This window comes from Aulonocara sp. 'chitande type north' Nkhata Bay, linkage group LG7, assembly GCF_057382095.1.
Source record: "Aulonocara sp. 'chitande type north' Nkhata Bay isolate Kocher_YH1m ecotype deep benthic linkage group LG7, A_spYH_male_GT1.1, whole genome shotgun sequence".
Lineage (NCBI taxonomy): Eukaryota > Metazoa > Chordata > Actinopteri > Cichliformes > Cichlidae > Aulonocara > Aulonocara sp. 'chitande type north' Nkhata Bay.
The window spans coordinates 18555529-18573964 of NC_141350.1; the positions used below are offsets into that span (position 1 = coordinate 18555529).

An 18436-nucleotide genomic window follows, 5' to 3' on the forward strand; every position below is an offset into this window, starting at 1 on the left:
TATAAGAGAATTTGTGTAGCAGAAGTCACAAGGAGAGAGAGCGAGAGCCTTGACAGTCAGGAATGGGCTGTGGGATGCGGAATGAGAGGTGGTATAATCAATCCTGGGGGATCAACCTAATGGACTGAAATCTTCTGTTTCCTGATATTAACTGCAATCAGTAATCAACCTGCACAGCAATTTTTGACCTTATAAAAACATGTTTCAATGAAGAATCTGTTAGACAAGTATGATAAACACTACCAATCTTGAAAATAAAATAAATTTAAAAAAAAAAAACAGATTTAAAATACCAGAAAACAAAAAAACCCAAAAGAAAATCTTGCTCATTAACCGAGAATACAAATGAAGTAAGAAATTAATGTCAGAGTTAATTTCTGTTCTTAGCACATGAAGGCCTGAAACTGAGTATGGATGGAGGGGAACCATGGAAAATCAGCTGCCACATTTTTTAATGTGTGACTGGATTCATTTTCCCATGGCTTTTCCAGCACCACCTTGGAATCTATACCTTTTTTTTTATTAATTCCCACAATATAGGTACTGGCGGAAGCATGCAGGAAAAGGTACTCCTCTGAAAGCATGTGAGCTGTGAAGTAATCACCCAAATACGCCTTGTTAACTCGAGTCCAGTTGACACTCACTGGGCTTTTATGCAAGCTAAAAATATTTCTCCTTTTCTTTCATCTCCCCTCCTTTTTATTCTGCACGTGAGAGCTTTACTGGGTGCTGCTGGTCCATCGCCTAACTGAGCCCTACAGCCGCCCTCCTGTAAAGTAGTGGGATGCCAAACATCCCCTGATTTACAGCTTGGAGCACACGCTATGCGTTTGCTCCTATGGGCTATAAAAGGCAAATGAGAGCGAGATGTCCAGATCCCACTTGCTATATTAACCTAAATTCTTTCCAATAGAGTAGAGTGGTTGCATGAACTGACTATTACCACATGCTGAAAAGAGGAAAACCTTCCAGGCCCCAACAGAGAGCTCACGTGAAGGGCGGATGAAGGGAAGGGTCTGATAAAATCAGCTGCTGACCTTCTCTTGCATACTAGGGCAGTCAATAACATGCCTTTTCTCCTACACAACCCTGCTCCACAGCCTTGTCTGGCCTCAGACTCTTTTACTCTCTGAAATATGACAAATATCACAAGAAACTCAGTGTCGGGATGTGAGGATTTTCTATTTTGCTTTTGTTTATCATTTCTAACCTAATTTTTGAGGGTTTTGGACTGATATTCTGAAAAATCAGATCATCTCAAGATGCCACCTTGAGACTTTCTGATAATATTTAAATTGAGATGTAAATGATGAATCCAAAAAACCCAGTGCAATCTGGCAAGAAATCAAAGAGGCATGTAATGTTTAGAACTAAACCTAAACAAGACCGAGAAGAATACAAACTCCAAGCTTTACTAAGTCTTAGCCTAAATAAAGAGTCGGGATTGCCAAGTTATTGCAATTCATCATCAGAGGAACACAACTGTCTCTGTCAGATTCTGCAGCAACATTTCACTCGTGACCGAAGTTCTGGTCTGGCTGACAGCGTCATCCATCGACCCATGCTGCTAACACGGCTCAGGATCAGGAGACTAGCAGAGCCAATAGAAATCCAAGGTAACATGAAAGGGGATGAATCTATCAAGTTCACATACTTCTCTGAATTCCAGGACCTTTTGACCAGTGTGAGCATGTCCTTGTTGAGGTTGGCTCCAGGACCCTCAACTGCCTTTACCCCAGTCGTTCCTCTCAGGATTAGCTTTGCTATGATTTGGCGCTGATTCTCACTGGCCTCTGGAATGCGACGGATGACGGATCTATTTTCCTACATTGTTTCACCTGCTCTAAATGGAACCACATGCTGCACAAGACCGCCTCTCCTTTGTCTGTAATTGGAAGCACATGCACTCTGAAGTCAAAAGTAAAGCGAAGCCGACACAGCCGACAAGGCTCCCTTCCTCTGCTCCCGCCCCACATCCCCTCCCTTTGGGTCTCGGGTGCCACTTTTTGGTCCAGGCCAAGTGGGAGAGCACTTATTGAACTAACTGACCTGGCATTACACGTCAGACTCAGTTCAGTGGGACGACTGTATCACATGTCCTTTGTGGCACTCGAACCTAAGACTTAAATGTGAGTGACAGTTACGAGTTTGCTGAGGAGGGAGACCTTGACATTGGGTCTGACATGTTTTCAGAACACAAGCAGCATACTGTACTATTCATTGGCTACGGTCTGTGATGTCTAAACGGGACAGGCCATGGATGCAAGAAACAAGCATCATCAGCTCTTACATAATGTCTTTGTGTCAGAACAGGATTGCATAAGAGAGGAATTTATGATATTTGCTGAAATCAAAAGTCACAATGATGCAGCATATCTATCACAAATGTAAGGGGACAAAAACAGCACTCTGTATTGCACATAAAGCTCTTTGGCAAGTCTAAAGCCAGGTTTTTTTTAATGATTTAAAAATAAATAGCTCCAACACAAGGAATAGACAAATATATATAGATTCAAATTATTGGCACCTTTGCAAAAACATGAAGGTTTAAAAATGAAGGTTTAAATATTTTCCTCCTTCACACAAAATCACAAAGGTCTGCAGACAGCACTGTGACTATTCCAACTTCAGTTGGATGTTTAACACTAAGTTGAAAGAACTGCTTTCACACCTCACCATCTCAGGTTGAGATTTGCCTCCAATATTTGGAATATTACAGGAGAACATAAGGCCTTGACAGGGATTTTTAAAAAAGAATCAAAGACCAGGTAGCTGTTCGCCCGGCCCCCCATTTTAGAGTTTAAAACTTAACATAATAAAAAACTTTGAAATTCTAGATTGATCTTAAAACTGGCTGTATACACTTCAGGTTAAACTCGGGGGTATGTAATTGGCCTCACTGCCCTGAAAGCTGGTACGACCCCCCCCCCCCTTCTGCAACCAAAACAGTAATTTGCACCCTGTTGCATGTACTGGGCTTGTTTAGCAACTTTGGTGCCAAGATTAGTGCAAACCTCTCAATTTAAATGAATAAGATTGTTAGAACTGATAGCTGGCTTTAATGATTTTGTCTCTTTGTAGATCTCAAAGAAGCTGCAGAGGCCTTGAGGGCGGGAAGACATACCTCTCATTTTTCATGGCTATTACAGAGGGAAAGATTTTAGACAAAAGTACTGTGAGAGTGCACAAGATTTTTGCTGCTGTTGCCACAATTGAAGCTAACGCTGTGCAGCAGTGACATCTACTGGTAAAAAGGATGAATTACAAATACAATTTCAAATAGGTGGCAAAGTAATATTTTTTTTGTCTGAATAATAATTCAGCAGTGCCAAAACAGTGCATAATATTTAATCGAATATGGCTGTTTACTGCATTTGTCCTTTAAGATAAGGGAGACTTTGAAAGGAGACAAGTCTAATGGACCATTTTACTAATAAATCACTGTCTTCGTTTTTATTGAGGATCACAAAAAAACAGTCAAAGAAAGAAAAGGAATTAAAAATTCTAAGGTTTTATATATCAGGACAAGTGTGAGGACCTCAGTTAAAGAAGACGTTTTTGCAGCTTCCTGGAACATTCAGGAGTTCATTAACACAGTGCCAAGGTGGAAAACAGCAGGAATGACTTTAAGCAACCAACTGCTGCTCTCCATCAGTCTTGTAGGGTTATAAGGTGATTTTCAAACAATTTGAAGTCCATCATTCTACAGTGAGAAAGATTATTCACACTTGAAGAACATTCAGAACAATTGCAAATGTTGCCAGGAGCAGACAGCTGAGCAAATTCACCCCAAGGTCAGACCATGCAATGCAACGAATGAAACGAAATGAAGCTGCAAAAAAAAAAGAAAAATATCAAAGGCTACATCTCAGTTTCTACAGGCTTGCTCTCCCTGGTGGCCCTATACACATCTTAAGATATCCTTTCTTCATGAATTTGTTTATAACATACTGTACTATGTCCATCGTCTATGCCGTGAGCCAAAATAGTTGTAACAACGAACCAATGTTTGGTCCTGTGCAGCTGCTCAGTGGCTATGAGAACAAAAAATGGTCATATTAAATATACTTAAAAAACACTTGATTTTCAAGTGTGCCATTGATGCTGTTGCTATCCTCTACTGCCCTGCTGTGCAAAGCACAAAGAAAATGAAGAGGCTGTTGCAGCAAAATTAAATTAACACTGTTAGGTCCAGGGTTAGGTCTGATGCTAGCCTTATGCGATTTAGAGAAATTTAAAAAATGACATTTTTGGAATAAATGCCAATAGTTTTTGTGTGTCACTTAGTGCTCTATGATTGCCAAGGCAAAAAGGATATATTTTGATACCACAAGGTTAGACTTTAGGCATGTTAGAGTTGCAGTTGGGTTGCAGTTTAGAAGTTGCGATTATGATTTGTCAGAGGTATTTCTTTTAATATTCACAATATATCAAAAATGCATTTTGAATTTCTCTTTGATATTTGGGCTGATTGGGGCCCAATGAATGTAAAAACAAAGAATTACCAGATTTTTTTTTCACCTTATTTTTGTTTTTAAGAAAAATAAGAGCCACAAATGAGGATACTCATTTAAAATTTTGATAGAACAGTGGCAGTATAATGTCCTCGTCAGTGGATATCAGGCCCTTGTAGAGCAAAATTGAGTATTTTGGTCTAAATAACCCAAAATGTGATGTCCACATATGTGGATGCCAGGTCCTAGGCGGATAATATTTCCTTTTTTAAACAAGCAAGTAGGTGTGAGTAATTATGCTATGAAGTGAAAGGCAGACGCCAGTGTTTACTAAAAAATGTAAGCTTGAGAAAGAACAGCTGCTATTTCATGGTGGGCCAGATGCACAGATGATATGATTAAGGACCTGCTCTCAATCACGTACCTCTCACTGTTCACACAGAGTCAGATCTCTATCTGTGCGTGATACATATACATGATTACCTCAACACAAAGACGGGAGCAATTTTGTTCAAACCTTTTTGTTGTGTTTGATGTTGGTGTTCTGTTGAGTGGGACGTTTCACTCAGCTTGTTCACTTATATTACCAAATACAGACTACGGTATTTTTTTTCTCCTGTCTCTCATGGTGCCTAGTCTTGTAGGTGGCCTTGCTTTTAATTGTCAGTGCTGAGATTTCTCTGACTGAAATTCTAGTCTCAGAACAATTTAAGTACTGAATAGATTTTTTTTATTTGATTTCGTTCATCTTAAAGTTAAAAAATGCAAGGTAATTAGTCTGTGACGTAACACAAAGGACACATTTTTCAATAGACAGAGTTCGAAAGTTCAGTAAATACTAGAACTTATCATTTTTGCCCTTTGTAATTTGGAAGAAATAACTCTTTAGCAGAGCTTGTGTAACAAAGTATTTCAGCTAACACTGCATGTCACAGAGAACCACATCTGCTTCTTTGGGATGTTTTATATGTGAATGAAGGCTATTATGTATATGACAATATATGAGAAAAATGGAATATATGATAAAAAAAATATATATTCATATGTGAGTCAGTCCTATATGCTGCAGATATATGTCCCTTGATTACTTATTAGGGAAGTTCTGTTTTTTTCTTTTTCACGCACAGCTTATATTTTCTAATTTCTGCACCGGGAGCAGAACATGATATGTGATCAGTGGAGAGGCTCAAACTGTTTGCATGCAGTAGAAGAGGGGACAGTGAACCCAGCCTGCTCTTCTTTACCTCTCCTCATGCGATCTCAGCACAGCCAATTATCAAGATGAACTTGCAATTGATCTTATTGCACAAAGGCCCACGGCAGTTAGCAAATCTTATTCTATTTCTTCATGTCTGGAATATTTACTAAGAACACTTTTAATCCCTCAAGTCTGAAACCTATTGATTACAGGAGGCAGATACGTTCCAGCAAAGACCACAATCAATAAACATAGCTGTGTGCGGACGATATAAAAGTCTTTAATTGTTGATAATTCAATCAGAAAATTGTGGATTTGTTGCACAGAGGCAGTCACATTTTTTTAATCTTCAGCATCATTGATAGATTAGGTTTAGAAAGGAGTGATGAGTAAATATTATTTTTGCGTGAAAGACAGACATGATAAATATCCCATAAAATGTTTTTTAAGCATAGAACATCATTGAACAACCCAAGAACCTCACTTATTACCTCTTGATTCATAAAATTTTACAGTGGTCAAAACCATGAAGTGACATTGGTGGGGGGGTGGAGGGTTTTCTATGACTACTTTAGGTCTTTTCTAGTGTTGGAATAAATAAATTATTTAACAGCTACTTTGACTCCAGGTGGTGTCCAGAATTTTCAGCATCATTATACAACTAAACCGTAAGAATTTTATTTAATACACAAAAGGAATAGTATTACAGTTTGAAGAAAGGCATTTCATTCCTTTCTTGCTTGTATCAACAGACGTGTCCTTTTAAATCTTACTTTTGATGTTACGTGTTAAATGGTGACCTTTAAAGATAGGCTGTTTCCAAAGTTTACGCTAAGCTAACAGGTTGCTGGTAGCTAGCTTTGCTTAGCATTTAACATCCATAGCAGTTCCTCCCCCCAAAAATCTTCTATAAGCACAGCCCGCCCCTACTACATTCAACACGCTGTACTGCAGCAACTACAGCAGCATTTTAATGTAGAGGACATCAGACGGTTATATTCATCCACATTCTGCCCCCTTGTCCCTGTTAAGCTAACTGAATAGGGCAAAGGCAGTGACATTCATCATATACAGGAGGAACAACCATAAAGGGCAACGTGAGGCTGATAGAAGAGGGAGAGGCAGGCAGCACAACACGCTGTAAAAGCCAAAGGCCACCGGTGGGGACAGCAGTAGGGAAAAAATGTAGACATCAAAGAAAAGGGACAGCAAAAATGCAACGTCTCAGGTGGGTTTGCTGATCAAATTTATGATCTGGCACTGTAGGCACACTTCAGCTCCTTTTATTATTTGCCATTAACTACAAAGTACATGAAGCAGCTCTTTGTATCTGCAGTATAATCTGTCTCTACAACAGGTGAACAATGCACACACTGCAACAATGTGAATAGACAAATGGCTCGCAATTAAAAGACACTACACGAAATCCCTTGGTATCAGCTCGACTGATAACTGGCGACGCAGCTTGGCAGCTAGTGGGCGTCGATGTGAAGCGCCACCCGCAAGAAAAACTGATCAAACAGTAAACAGTAAGCTTGTGTGCTGGCAGGGTGAAACAAGTCCTCATTTTTATGAGGCTGGTCAGTTGAGGCCGTCAGAGCTACACAGACAGGCGTATAAAGAGCTTTGTGTAGCTCAGACAGAACATCTCTTGAATCTCAAGTGTTTAAAGTTGGCCTATTTCCACCCTCCCCTAAAGTCTTGGTCAGTGGAAGATGTTGTACATTCATTAGAGGAGAGAACTGTCAAGAGTCTGGCTGACAAATGACCTTAGACCTTAATGCTCGACCAGCTGTAATGTGTTTTTTCTTTTCTGGGAACATCGTAGTGCTTGATGAGGTTTTACTGTTAAAGTATAAGGCTGATTATATTGTGTATTTTTTTCTCGAGGTCAACAAACTTCACAAATGGACCGATCCCAACAACGAATTGATCTACTAATGCACCATCTATTAGAATTCATTTGTTCCTGCAATGCCCAAGTTCTTTAAAAAGAAATCTCTTAACAATATGGTGGAGAAACACATAGACCCTGCCTACACTTGATTATAAATTGCACCTTCTGCAATCAAATTACACACGGACAGTGCTAAAGATAAAGAACAATCAATATCATGCAATCTGATCCACTTACTCAAAGTGCTTTCTGTGTTGGTTTGAGCCACATATTTATTGTAAGGTCAATGCTTTCATTTTCTGAATTGCCTAAAACAAGAAACAACCTGGAAAATTGTTATGAAGCATTATCCTTGTTGCAGACAGAACATTTCCTTCATTTTTTCTCACAAATTACAATATCAATAGCCGGAATAACTCTTACACAAATATTAGTTTTCGTTCTCTTTGCTAACCTAAAGTAAATCTGGCACTTGAGTGGGAATGAAACATCTGTGTTCAACAGTAGCAAAGACAGCTGGAGACACATGATTGTCACAGATTCGCAGATATAAAACAGCAACGTGTCTCTGTAGTCCAATCTTGATCCAATCGCCTGAGAAGCATTTTAGCATTAAGTGTGAACAGGGTCGCAGAGTTTATCTCAACCTTAGAGTGGACTGAGCAAAGCCTAAGTTAGACACAAGAATCTTTGATTTCATTTTTTTTTTCCATTAGGACTTGTTGACAGTCTAAAAAAATACATAATAACACATTTCATATAAAGATAACAAAAAGCAAACAAACATAAAACAACTATGCTTATACAGTATAAAGGAGAATTATAATAAATTCAATGGAGTTGCTACAACGGCAGTTTCACAAAAGAGAAAAGAATTCACTTTTTTGGGCGGCTGTCTCTATTCTTCACATTTTTTTGTTATTTTTATTTTTTTTTTGCAAATGAATATGAAATATTAAGACGTGGTTTTTTTCTCTTTTTTCAGTTGAGTGTAACATACATGGATGTTGTGAGATTTGAAGAAACTGTGTCAGTTCTACATCTGGAGCGAAATTATTATAAGAATTATGTGAATGAGCCAAAGGCAGTATAAACAGGGGGAACAGGAAAATACAATCCTGCAGACAATTGAGAAGGACGCAAAGAGAGAGAGAGAGACGGGTGGACGGGGAGAGCTCCTCTAAGTATCATGACTCATATGTTGTGGTTACATAATCAGTCTGGGGCCAAGATAAGTGATAACATCAGGTACGACCTGCCTGCTGCACTCGGGACATTTAGGAACATCATCTGTGAAACCCTCGACTTGACTCATCGCTGTTATTAACATTTAGAGCCATTGTTAAAATCAGTGTCATTTCAGACTTTTCTGTTGCAGCAGCAGGACCCTGATTGCAATCAGCACTATTTTCAACAACACTGAGATGTTCCATTATTATACATTAACAGGAATGTGCTTGCTGCTTTTGTGTGTGTGTGTGTGTGTGTGTGTGTGTGTGTGTGTGTGAAACTCTGGTTTATCTCTGTCTCTCTATAACTCTATCCCTGCCACACAATGAATCATTGATGGCGTTTTAGAGAAATAACTGAGCAGTGATTATTATTGCAGAGGGCTGTTGGGAGTGTGTCAGCCCCCACCCAGTTATTTAGTAAGTTGGCTGGATCATCTGTCTCCTCCTGAGAAAGAGAAATTTCCAGTGAATTGACCGAGAAATCCAGATGACTGTCGATAAGTCCGGTGCCGCTGTCCATAGCTGCTAGTCCCAGATTGAGTGCTTTCCTAGTATTTGCAAAGTAAAGGGCGATGATACAATCCACTTGCAGGCCTCTGATGTGCACCTCTGTTTCACTTTGCCACCCATTACTCTGTGAGGGAACATCCCCCCAGCCCCTGTAGGCCGTCCACATCTTCGTAGAGTACTAGTGCCTGAGACTTTATTCAGTCTGTGGTGGGGCAGAATCAGAGGGCTTACATGCTCTTTGCTTGTAATGTGACTGTTTGTACGTAAATTAATATGCAGGATCCTGTCGAGATGAGAGAAAAAAATGGAGTCAGCGGCCTTCACATGAGTCTTTTGCACTGAATAAGCAATGTTAAAAGCTGAACAAACAGGCTTCATATTTCAGGTACCTCTTGTGCGTTTCCTTGAATGGTTGCTAGTCTGCAAGAAGGAAGAAACAACTGAGTCAGTGTTCAGATATTTATAGGACAATTATTTGACAAAATTTTTTTTATTCTTCTCTGGTGTTTTTGTCTCACAGTCAAGACTGTGTTGAAAAACACCCACACACTCCACCCAGCAGTTTGAACATCTTGGCTTCAATAAAAACAAGAGCCAATACTTCTCATGCCAGAGGATACAAAACTGAATCAATCCATTATTATATTTAACCTCAATGAGCACAAGGACATGTATGCGAGAAGAAAGCCCTCAGGGCCGCAAAACGCAAGAGCGATGTGAGTTTACTCTAAACTCTTAATTCAGGAGGCATGGCAGTTTATCACTTATATTTCTCCATCAGAAAGTCATTTACATACATAAAGACGTTTTACTTTGTAAACAGAGAAAATGAATAACATTTAAAATATGCACAAAAATGTGGCTCTCTGTAAAGCCCATGTTGATTAAAAATACAATTTTTGGACAGAATAATTGTCGTCAACTATATTTAACTTTGCAAATATCAGTACCCTGTTGGGTATAGCAAAGTAAATGTTTCTCATTAATATTCAGTAAAAATAAAGGTCAAATAAAACCGAAGACGCTGCTGGCAACGTGGTTCCACGTGGTGGCGTGGTTTCATGTGGTGAGATGCCTGAGAGGCTGCCAGATGTCAGCGGTATAACAGTTCACTGTTCGCCACACCGAGTTCTGCTTCTAAATGTGAGAGATTCGTGTACGTAATGCGTGCTGCAGTTCACCTTTACGTGTAGCTTTGGACTGGCTGGCAGCCACAGTCGTTAGGTCTGCTGGCAAACCTACATACACACCACCATAGTTCCTGAGAGGAGAGAGGATGAGAGGTTTTAAAGACCAAGTAGCAATTAAAAACCATAGATGGCATTGATTTTTGTTTTAGTGGATGTTTTTAATAGCATTACCAGTATCCCATCAAACTTACAGACCTCTAAATGAAATTCATTTATCATTTTATTCATTTATTTTTTGAGTTATTGTTCATTTACTTGTTTAAACCTTGCACTTTATTATGAGAATACTGCAAAACAAACTATTTGACATTTTTGCGATCAAAAATTTCAAGTATATTTCATTTCAAGTATAGCCGTCTTAGCAAAGTGCACTCAAGGGCGCTGCAAAGTACCTTCTTTTCTCATCTTCTGCTGAGGGATCTTCTGTCCTGATTGAGAGAATGGGCACAGGTCAGGTCATATGGGAGCAGAGAGGAAATAAAAAAAAATCACAAATATACAAAATAGAGAGAAAGTGCAAACATTGTTCTTTTGCTTAGCCTCAGAAATCTTCAGTATGCTGCTCAAGCCCTGTAGGGAATACTTCTCTGTCAGGAACTTCTATAGACCAAACCTCCAGTTTTATTTCAGGCCTGCTGAACAACAAACTTAAAGTGGTCTCAGGTTTGATGTGGTGGCTGAGCATTAAGATCAAACATGGTAACAACATGAAGCCGATGTGAAGGTTTATTCACTGTGTGCACTATCCCTATGCAAGCCAAGCTGTATCACACTTTTCAGTTTTGTGAGTATATTATTCCCTTAACAGTGTGTCTTGCTCTGTGAGTGTGTGTGCATGAGCTTTTGTGTGGTAGTTTGCTGTGTAGTACAGACATAGATAGCTGTGATTAGCTTCACTGAGTCAATGCTTTACTGTCAGCTCTCATGGGTCCTGTGCTGGCTGTTCAGATGGCTATGAAGGGGAATACACACACTTACACACACAAACACAAACTACAATAAAGCACAAACACACATACACAGTGTTTCCAGGAAATGCTTTGGAAAAAGCTGCCCCTCCCAAAGCTTTTTACTGTATTCTAGATAGCAAAGAAAAGTATATCTTCTGTATTTCAATTAGAATTTTAAAAAAAAAACAAAAACAAAGAACAGAACACAAAACTATTTGGGAGCCAAAATAAATTATTTTTAACCAAAAGTATATACAACAAAAGCAGAGTGGTTCGTCTGAAATTAAAATATTTCTGTCACTGTCAACTGGGACAATCCACTACGCAGGAGTATTAGGGCCACATTAGAGGGAAAAATCATTTTAAGAATGAAGTCGTAATTCTATTTTGAGAAAAAAAGTCCAGATTACAGTTATTGTTTGACGACAAACTGTCAAATGTGCTATAAACCTCTACAAAATGCCTTGTGTAAATGACCTAATGAAACAAACTGATCAGCTGTCTTGTGATACAACGTGCATCCTCTTTATTGCACAACGGTGTAACCAACCATACTTTACATTATGCTGCCTAAGATTTTGTTAACTGTTCATCTTTGACTGTAGGAGGAACCCACACAAAAACAGGGAGAACATGTGAAGTCAACACAAAAGGCTCCAGCCAGATGGCAGAGTCAATCTCAGGACCTTATTGTTGTGAGACAACATTGCTAACTACCACACCACTGTGGTGCCCAACTTCACATGTCACATGTAAATCTCCAAAGGTTGATTCTGTTCATCTGGACGTAGCGTTTTCAGTGGGAGACACGCTTTGTCACTCATCCAAGTGACTTCTTCAGTCTCAGCTGACTGCAGGGTTCCCTAATCTTATAAACAGTCAGCTGAGACTGAAGAAGTCACTTGGATGAGTGACAAAGCGTGTCTCCCACTGAAAACGTTACGTCCAGATGAACAGAATCAACCTTTGGAAATTTTCTTACCTGTAAGATTGAGCATGCATCAAGACACGTAAATTAAAAAATGTTAACAATGATGATCTTTACTGTCAAACCCTTGCATATTTACCATTGTTAAATGACCCTAAGTGTCAGTGTTAATATACAGCATTGAGGTATAAAGCTAATTTTGTACAGTGTAAAATTTGATGCAAACCTTCAAGGCCTGGAGCCTGCAGAGTTTTAGAAATACTTTAAATAATTAGAAAATGGCTTAAGTACTTACACATCTTTGGAGGCTTCTGCTGGCCCTGAGAACAGATGACAAGCCAGAAGTTAATTTCATTCCATTATGAAATGTACAAGTGGTCAAAGCAGGTGTGTTTCACCAAATTGATAATTAATTTCTTTGCATTTACGATCAGTGAACTGCACAGCAGGTTTTTAATCTACAGTCACTGAATTTGAACTACACACTCACTGAGCACTTTATTAGGAACACCTATGCACCAGCGTCATTCATACATCATTCTCCAATCTGTCAGTCTTGCTGCAAGAGTGCAGTGCAATGTCTCAAGGGTAAAAATCCATGCACCCAATGTGCTACAATGTATTGATTCCTTTATGCTCCCATAAAATATGACAGAACACCACATCACAAACATTGTCTCACACTGGTCTCATGGCAAGTCTGGTGGACCTGAGAGTATCTCAAGTCAGCAGATCTGCATTCAGCATAATACTGCTAATATGTCCAGTAGCACAAAGGGAGCATGAATGTGCAGCTGACGATTCTACAAGAGTGATGTAATGCAAATATGTCATTCGAGGAATCCACGCCACAAAGAATAGAGGCTGTTTTGTGAGCAAAACAAGGCCTTGCCTAGTATACTGGCAACTATATTTTTAGATACTTCAATGTGCATAAATAATGCCTACACTACTTCTGTATCTGTCACACTTATCAGACTTACCTTACAAAAATTCAACACTTTATTGGCTTCTTTAATTGCTAGGGTGACGAAAGTGAACCGTTAACTGGCAATATTTTCGGAAGGTGTAGAACGAACCCCTCCCAGCGTAATTATCACGTGCGGTTTCGACAAACGTGAAATTCAACCAGGCATTACAATTGTTATTTGTTGAAGCTGAATGAACTGTTAACCAAAACCACAACTTCTGCCAACTATATTCAAAATGCTTTTGTTGCTTAAACTCAAGTAAACACTGCTGACTACCTAACTGCAATTCCCCTCAGTCACAGCAGATACATTTCCTGTACTGAGAAATGTTGCTGCTGAACAACAGGATGGACCCAATTTAGTGCACCCTGCAGTGACTATGATACAGGATTTACAGAGACGTGGTAATTTTCGGAAATGCTTGAAAAAAAAACAAAACACACACACACACACACACACACACACACACACACTCAACTCATATCTGTCCATTAAAATAAAAAGCTGCACGATACAGAAGGCACTTAGCTTCATGCAAGGTGAGACAGTTTATTTGTTTGTTTGCTAGTTTTTAAAGGCAACAAAATCCACCTAATTAAAATGTCTAATGTTCAATAATGAACTCAATAAATACAATTTCTTTATAATGTTAATAATTGCACATTTTAATTAGGTGGATTTAATTATCCCAGCCTTTATTTTAAACTAGATTTAGTCTAGTCTAAATTTTGCAAATGAGACAACCTTTTAAGGGACAAGAGACGTTTTTATTTAAAGTCGTTATTTGTTATCAGATGCTTTTAATTTTTTCACTGCATTTCAAAAGGTAATATTTGATATTCATTTCTAATGCCTTAGAACATTTTTCAGCAGCTAACATTTTACAGATCACACATTAAACCTTATACGCAATGTACAACGTTTAAGTACTGGGACAATAACATATATCCAGGAAATGATAGGATATCTCAGAAACACCTGGTTGGAAGTGTGTTAAATCTGGGATACAAGGATCAACTGATTAGAATCTGGTGGTCAAAGATCCTCACTCAACATATTTTTGACTTCCACTCAAATTCATGTGCAAATTGTGACAAATAGAAATGCCTAATATGATCAAATAGAGGTGATGACCGGTGAACTTCTGTGACCTTATAATGTTCTGTAAAAATGCTTTTCTGGCCATTACTCAGGACCATAATTCAGCAACAGAAGATGTGATATTGGCCTTATTTCACATTTAGTCGGATACTGAATTGGTGACACTAATCTTTGGTGCTCACAATAATATTCACAACATCACTGCAAGCTGGTGTTTTATTTATTTACTTACTGAAATCTTTTTGTGGAGGTAGTTGCACACCACCTCAAAGACTTAGTGACCAAAGTTATAACTAATGCTGGATTTATTCATTCATTTTTTTTATAACGGCAAATACACAGCATGAACATTCCCAATTTAACAGCATTTACAGCCTATGTTTGAGATGCCTGTGATTCTCATAGCCTTTAAATGAGCTGTTCCAGAAACCAGTTTGGGATGATCTGAGCTTTGTGACATGGCACGTTTACCGGTTGATAACAACCATCGTGATGACTTGATCTACAAAGAGGAACATATTGTAAAATAACTTTGGACATACACTGTATGATGCCTCAGTTGCAGATACCCACTGAGCTCATCTCCATGCTGTTTGACTCTTTTATGGACCGACAACACTTTGTGCTTTGCCAAACTGCAGGCAGTCAACTGAGCTTGATTTGAATTGTAATAACATCATAATGCATTCTGCAGGAGGATAATCGGACTTTTTTCTTGAATGTACAGTTGCACTTTGACAACAGCGGTGGAACAAAAGCCTCAGTTGCGTCCTCCAATTGCTTTTTCATGTTATACCTTATTTTATAAGAGTAGAAATGTACCTTGAAAAGAACACCACAAGAATCACTTGCAATAGTAGAAAATTGGATAATCTACATTACACACAAATAGGCAACAGCACATTTTATCCTCGTAGAGGGAATGCTGACATGACACAGGGGCCTATTCAGTGGCCTGACAAAAGCTCATTCATATCCAAGGCAGCACATCAGGGTGCATAAGACTAGGGACAGGCAATGTGATATAGAACCACTAAAGCCGTCATTTTGAGTTTTGTAAGCAAAATAACAGCTGCACATCAGAGTTCTTAAACTTTATACCTGAAAATGTGCATTTGTAGGTTTGACGTTGTCCCTCACTAAAATCAAAGCAAAGCAAAGTTAATTTTATTGAACTTAATGTTCTCTGTGATGAATACTTGCAGGCTAACGTTCCAGTTACAGGTATATGTGTGTATATATGCAACTTATCACTAACAGAACAAATTATAGGGACAAAATAATTGTTCATAGATTGAAATAATAGGAAATGTAAACAAGAAATGCTTTTATCTTTATTTACAGAAAGCGAAACACTTGATTCTGACCTGGTGTCAGCCTCTATGGACAAATGAGTACAGCCACTAGTCGAAATTGCTAGTGTACTGATTAGGTACCTGCAAACACACACGCACATTTGCAGAAGCACAAACACACACCGTGCTTTAATAGGTAGTGGTGGGTGAGGTAATCCTGCAGATACTTCAGGAAAATAGTTACCTCAATTTGACTCTGGAGCCCAGAGATTTACTTCGCGAAACTTGAAACATGTCTAAAATCAGCCTACATCGACTAAGAAAGGTGTTTTATGAGGAAAATAACAAACGGAAAAGCACGATAGCCCAGTGAGAGTTGGTAAAATCACGCGATACAGGATTTTTTTTTTCCATTCAAATATGTCCTCCAGGCTTTATGAATGAACCTGGCTGTTGATTAGGCATTTTTAGTGCCGCCTGCTTATAGGGCACAACCAACATCAGTCAAGCGGGAAGACAAAGATGGATGGATGTCAGTGAAATTGCTTGTCTTCCATCCTCAGTGAACCCTTTCAAACAAGCACTAAGATGCTAAGAGAGAAGCTGCTCACTTAGATGTTAACGCCACATTTATGGTGTCAGGAGCCGCGATCTGCATCAAAGCGGCGCATTCTTCAGACCCAGGTGCCTCAGACGTGGGAGATCCTTCGTGATCGATCTGCCACCCATGGCTTCGAGAGACCACCACGGGCATACACACACACAACCCCGCCCCCAAACAAACACACACACACATTCTTTTAAACGCAAGGGCAACCCCGACACACTTCATTGACATTCAAGACATCTTCTCCCATCGCTGCAGATACAGTGGCAACTCTTTCTTTCAAACCCCTCCAACCCCCTCGCCCACCTCACACACACACACGCTCACCCAGTATCGCACACACAAACGGATGTACACAGAGATTCCTGAAACACTCACCCCCTCCTGTGGTGCTGGTGGCTGAGGAATTGCCACAACCCATTTTGCATCGATGCAGCCACCGTCCAAGCTGAGCGGACACGTTTAATGAGTGGATGGACGGGGAGGACAGGAGGGGAATGTACAACACATTGGGAGAAGAGGGGAAAGTGGGCAGGAGAGGTGACAGAGGCACAAAGGGAGGGAAGGTCAAAGGAAATGCCTAGCAGGGACCTCCATTGGTTGTATCCCCCCCTGTCTTCAACCCTTGCGCCTGCCTAATGCGATGCAATGAAGAGCTCAGAGTGAAGTGACAGCATGGCGAGAGAGGCTTTTATACACACACACCACACTCACTGACAAGAGAGAACGAGGGAGAGGGGGGAATGAGGGGGGAGAGAGAGAGAAAGATGCTTTACCCTCACATGATTTGCTCTTTTCCTCCACCCTGACAAGGTTGCCCGGGAAACCAGGGGAAAAGGGGCGGAGGGTGGAGTGAGAGCCAACCAATAAGGAGCTTCCTTTATATATAAAGGTGTAAAATAAAAAACTGGAATACATTGAATGGCATCAATATATCAGCATGTTTGTGTGGCATACTGTAAAATTCCCAAAGTGCTCTGTGTATGCTAAAATATAGAGAAGCAATACTTGTGCTTTTTTTACAGAGGCGACACACACGTTCATGCTCACTCATGACCTAAAGCTTATATACTTGAGCTGCTGGCAATCAGTGAGAATGAGAATATGGAAAAACCTTGGACAGTGAACAAGTGGACCCACAAAGGGTCGTGCATAGGCCTCTTTATAGCCCCGAGTGATTCTCAGAGCATCTCTGTTCTTCATTTCACTCACGATGTATGCGCTTAAAATGCAAGAACAGTCACATGAGTAGAGTATGATGGCAAGAAGCATTACATTAGCACTCTGCACCAGTCAAACCAATTCACACTTTCTGTTAGCGGTGTTATCTATATTATAATGGGAGTCGAGATGTTTAAAATTCAAATGAGAAGTTCCCAGAGGAAAAAAAAGACATCATGAATTCCCTTTCTGTTTTATGCTAGATGGACTCATTTCCAAAGGCCCTTAAACAGGCCTGAGATGCTTCTTATGTGTAGATGAATTGATGTGTGAGACTAATTTTATTCAAATTTCTCATATACAATTACAGGTGTCTAGAACAATAAGAAGACTTTGTGTGGAGTAAAGTCAGTCTTAAACTGTTGTGCACAATCCATTGCAATCTGAAGTAAAATACATTATAGGAAAAATGCTTTTTTGCCTCATGCTTGCTTTTCATGTGCGCTGTGAGAGGACTGATGACACTGCCATCTGTCAGTTCATTGTAAAACTGGCAGCTGGTTAGCTTAACACACTGACTGAAAACGGGAGGAAACAACTATACTGGGGCTCTATCCAAAAGTGGGCTGCAAAAATCAGCTTTGGACCTGATTCACCTCCTTACACAGCAAGAGCTGATGGCGTTTGTGAGGACGCAGGGCGTAAGAGATCCCGGGGAATGGTTTGCTGCTACCACAATGAAGGAGTGCAGAATGCCACGGAGCCCCCCCACAGCAGCTTCCACCTGCTTGGATGTACTTCCAAGCTTTGGTGAGCTACTATCAGTTGCAGCTCAGATTGTGCTAATGAACAACTTTTCTCTCTAAAAGATCATCTTTCTGTACCTGTCACTGTTAGCCACCCACACAGAGAATCATAAAAAAGTGACCTTGAGTGGTAAAG

At 39.7% G+C, this 18436-nt stretch overlaps 1 protein-coding gene across 1 annotated transcript; it reads right to left on the reverse strand.

Annotated features, from left to right (window-relative positions):
• Positions 1-5919: 5919 nt before the first annotated feature.
• On the reverse strand, positions 5920-17113 carry c25h12orf75 (chromosome 25 C12orf75 homolog). Its single transcript, XM_086299210.1, has 6 exons — positions 16712-17113; positions 12655-12679; positions 10874-10909; positions 10473-10552; positions 9681-9711; positions 5920-9574 (listed from the first exon to the last, which is right to left on the reverse strand). Exons 1-5 carry the CDS (start codon positions 16752-16754, stop codon positions 9707-9709), a joined length of 189 nt encoding a protein of 62 aa, XP_086155336.1. The 5' UTR covers positions 16755-17113; the 3' UTR covers positions 5920-9574; positions 9681-9706.
• Between the last annotated feature and the right edge of the window lie 1323 nt (positions 17114-18436).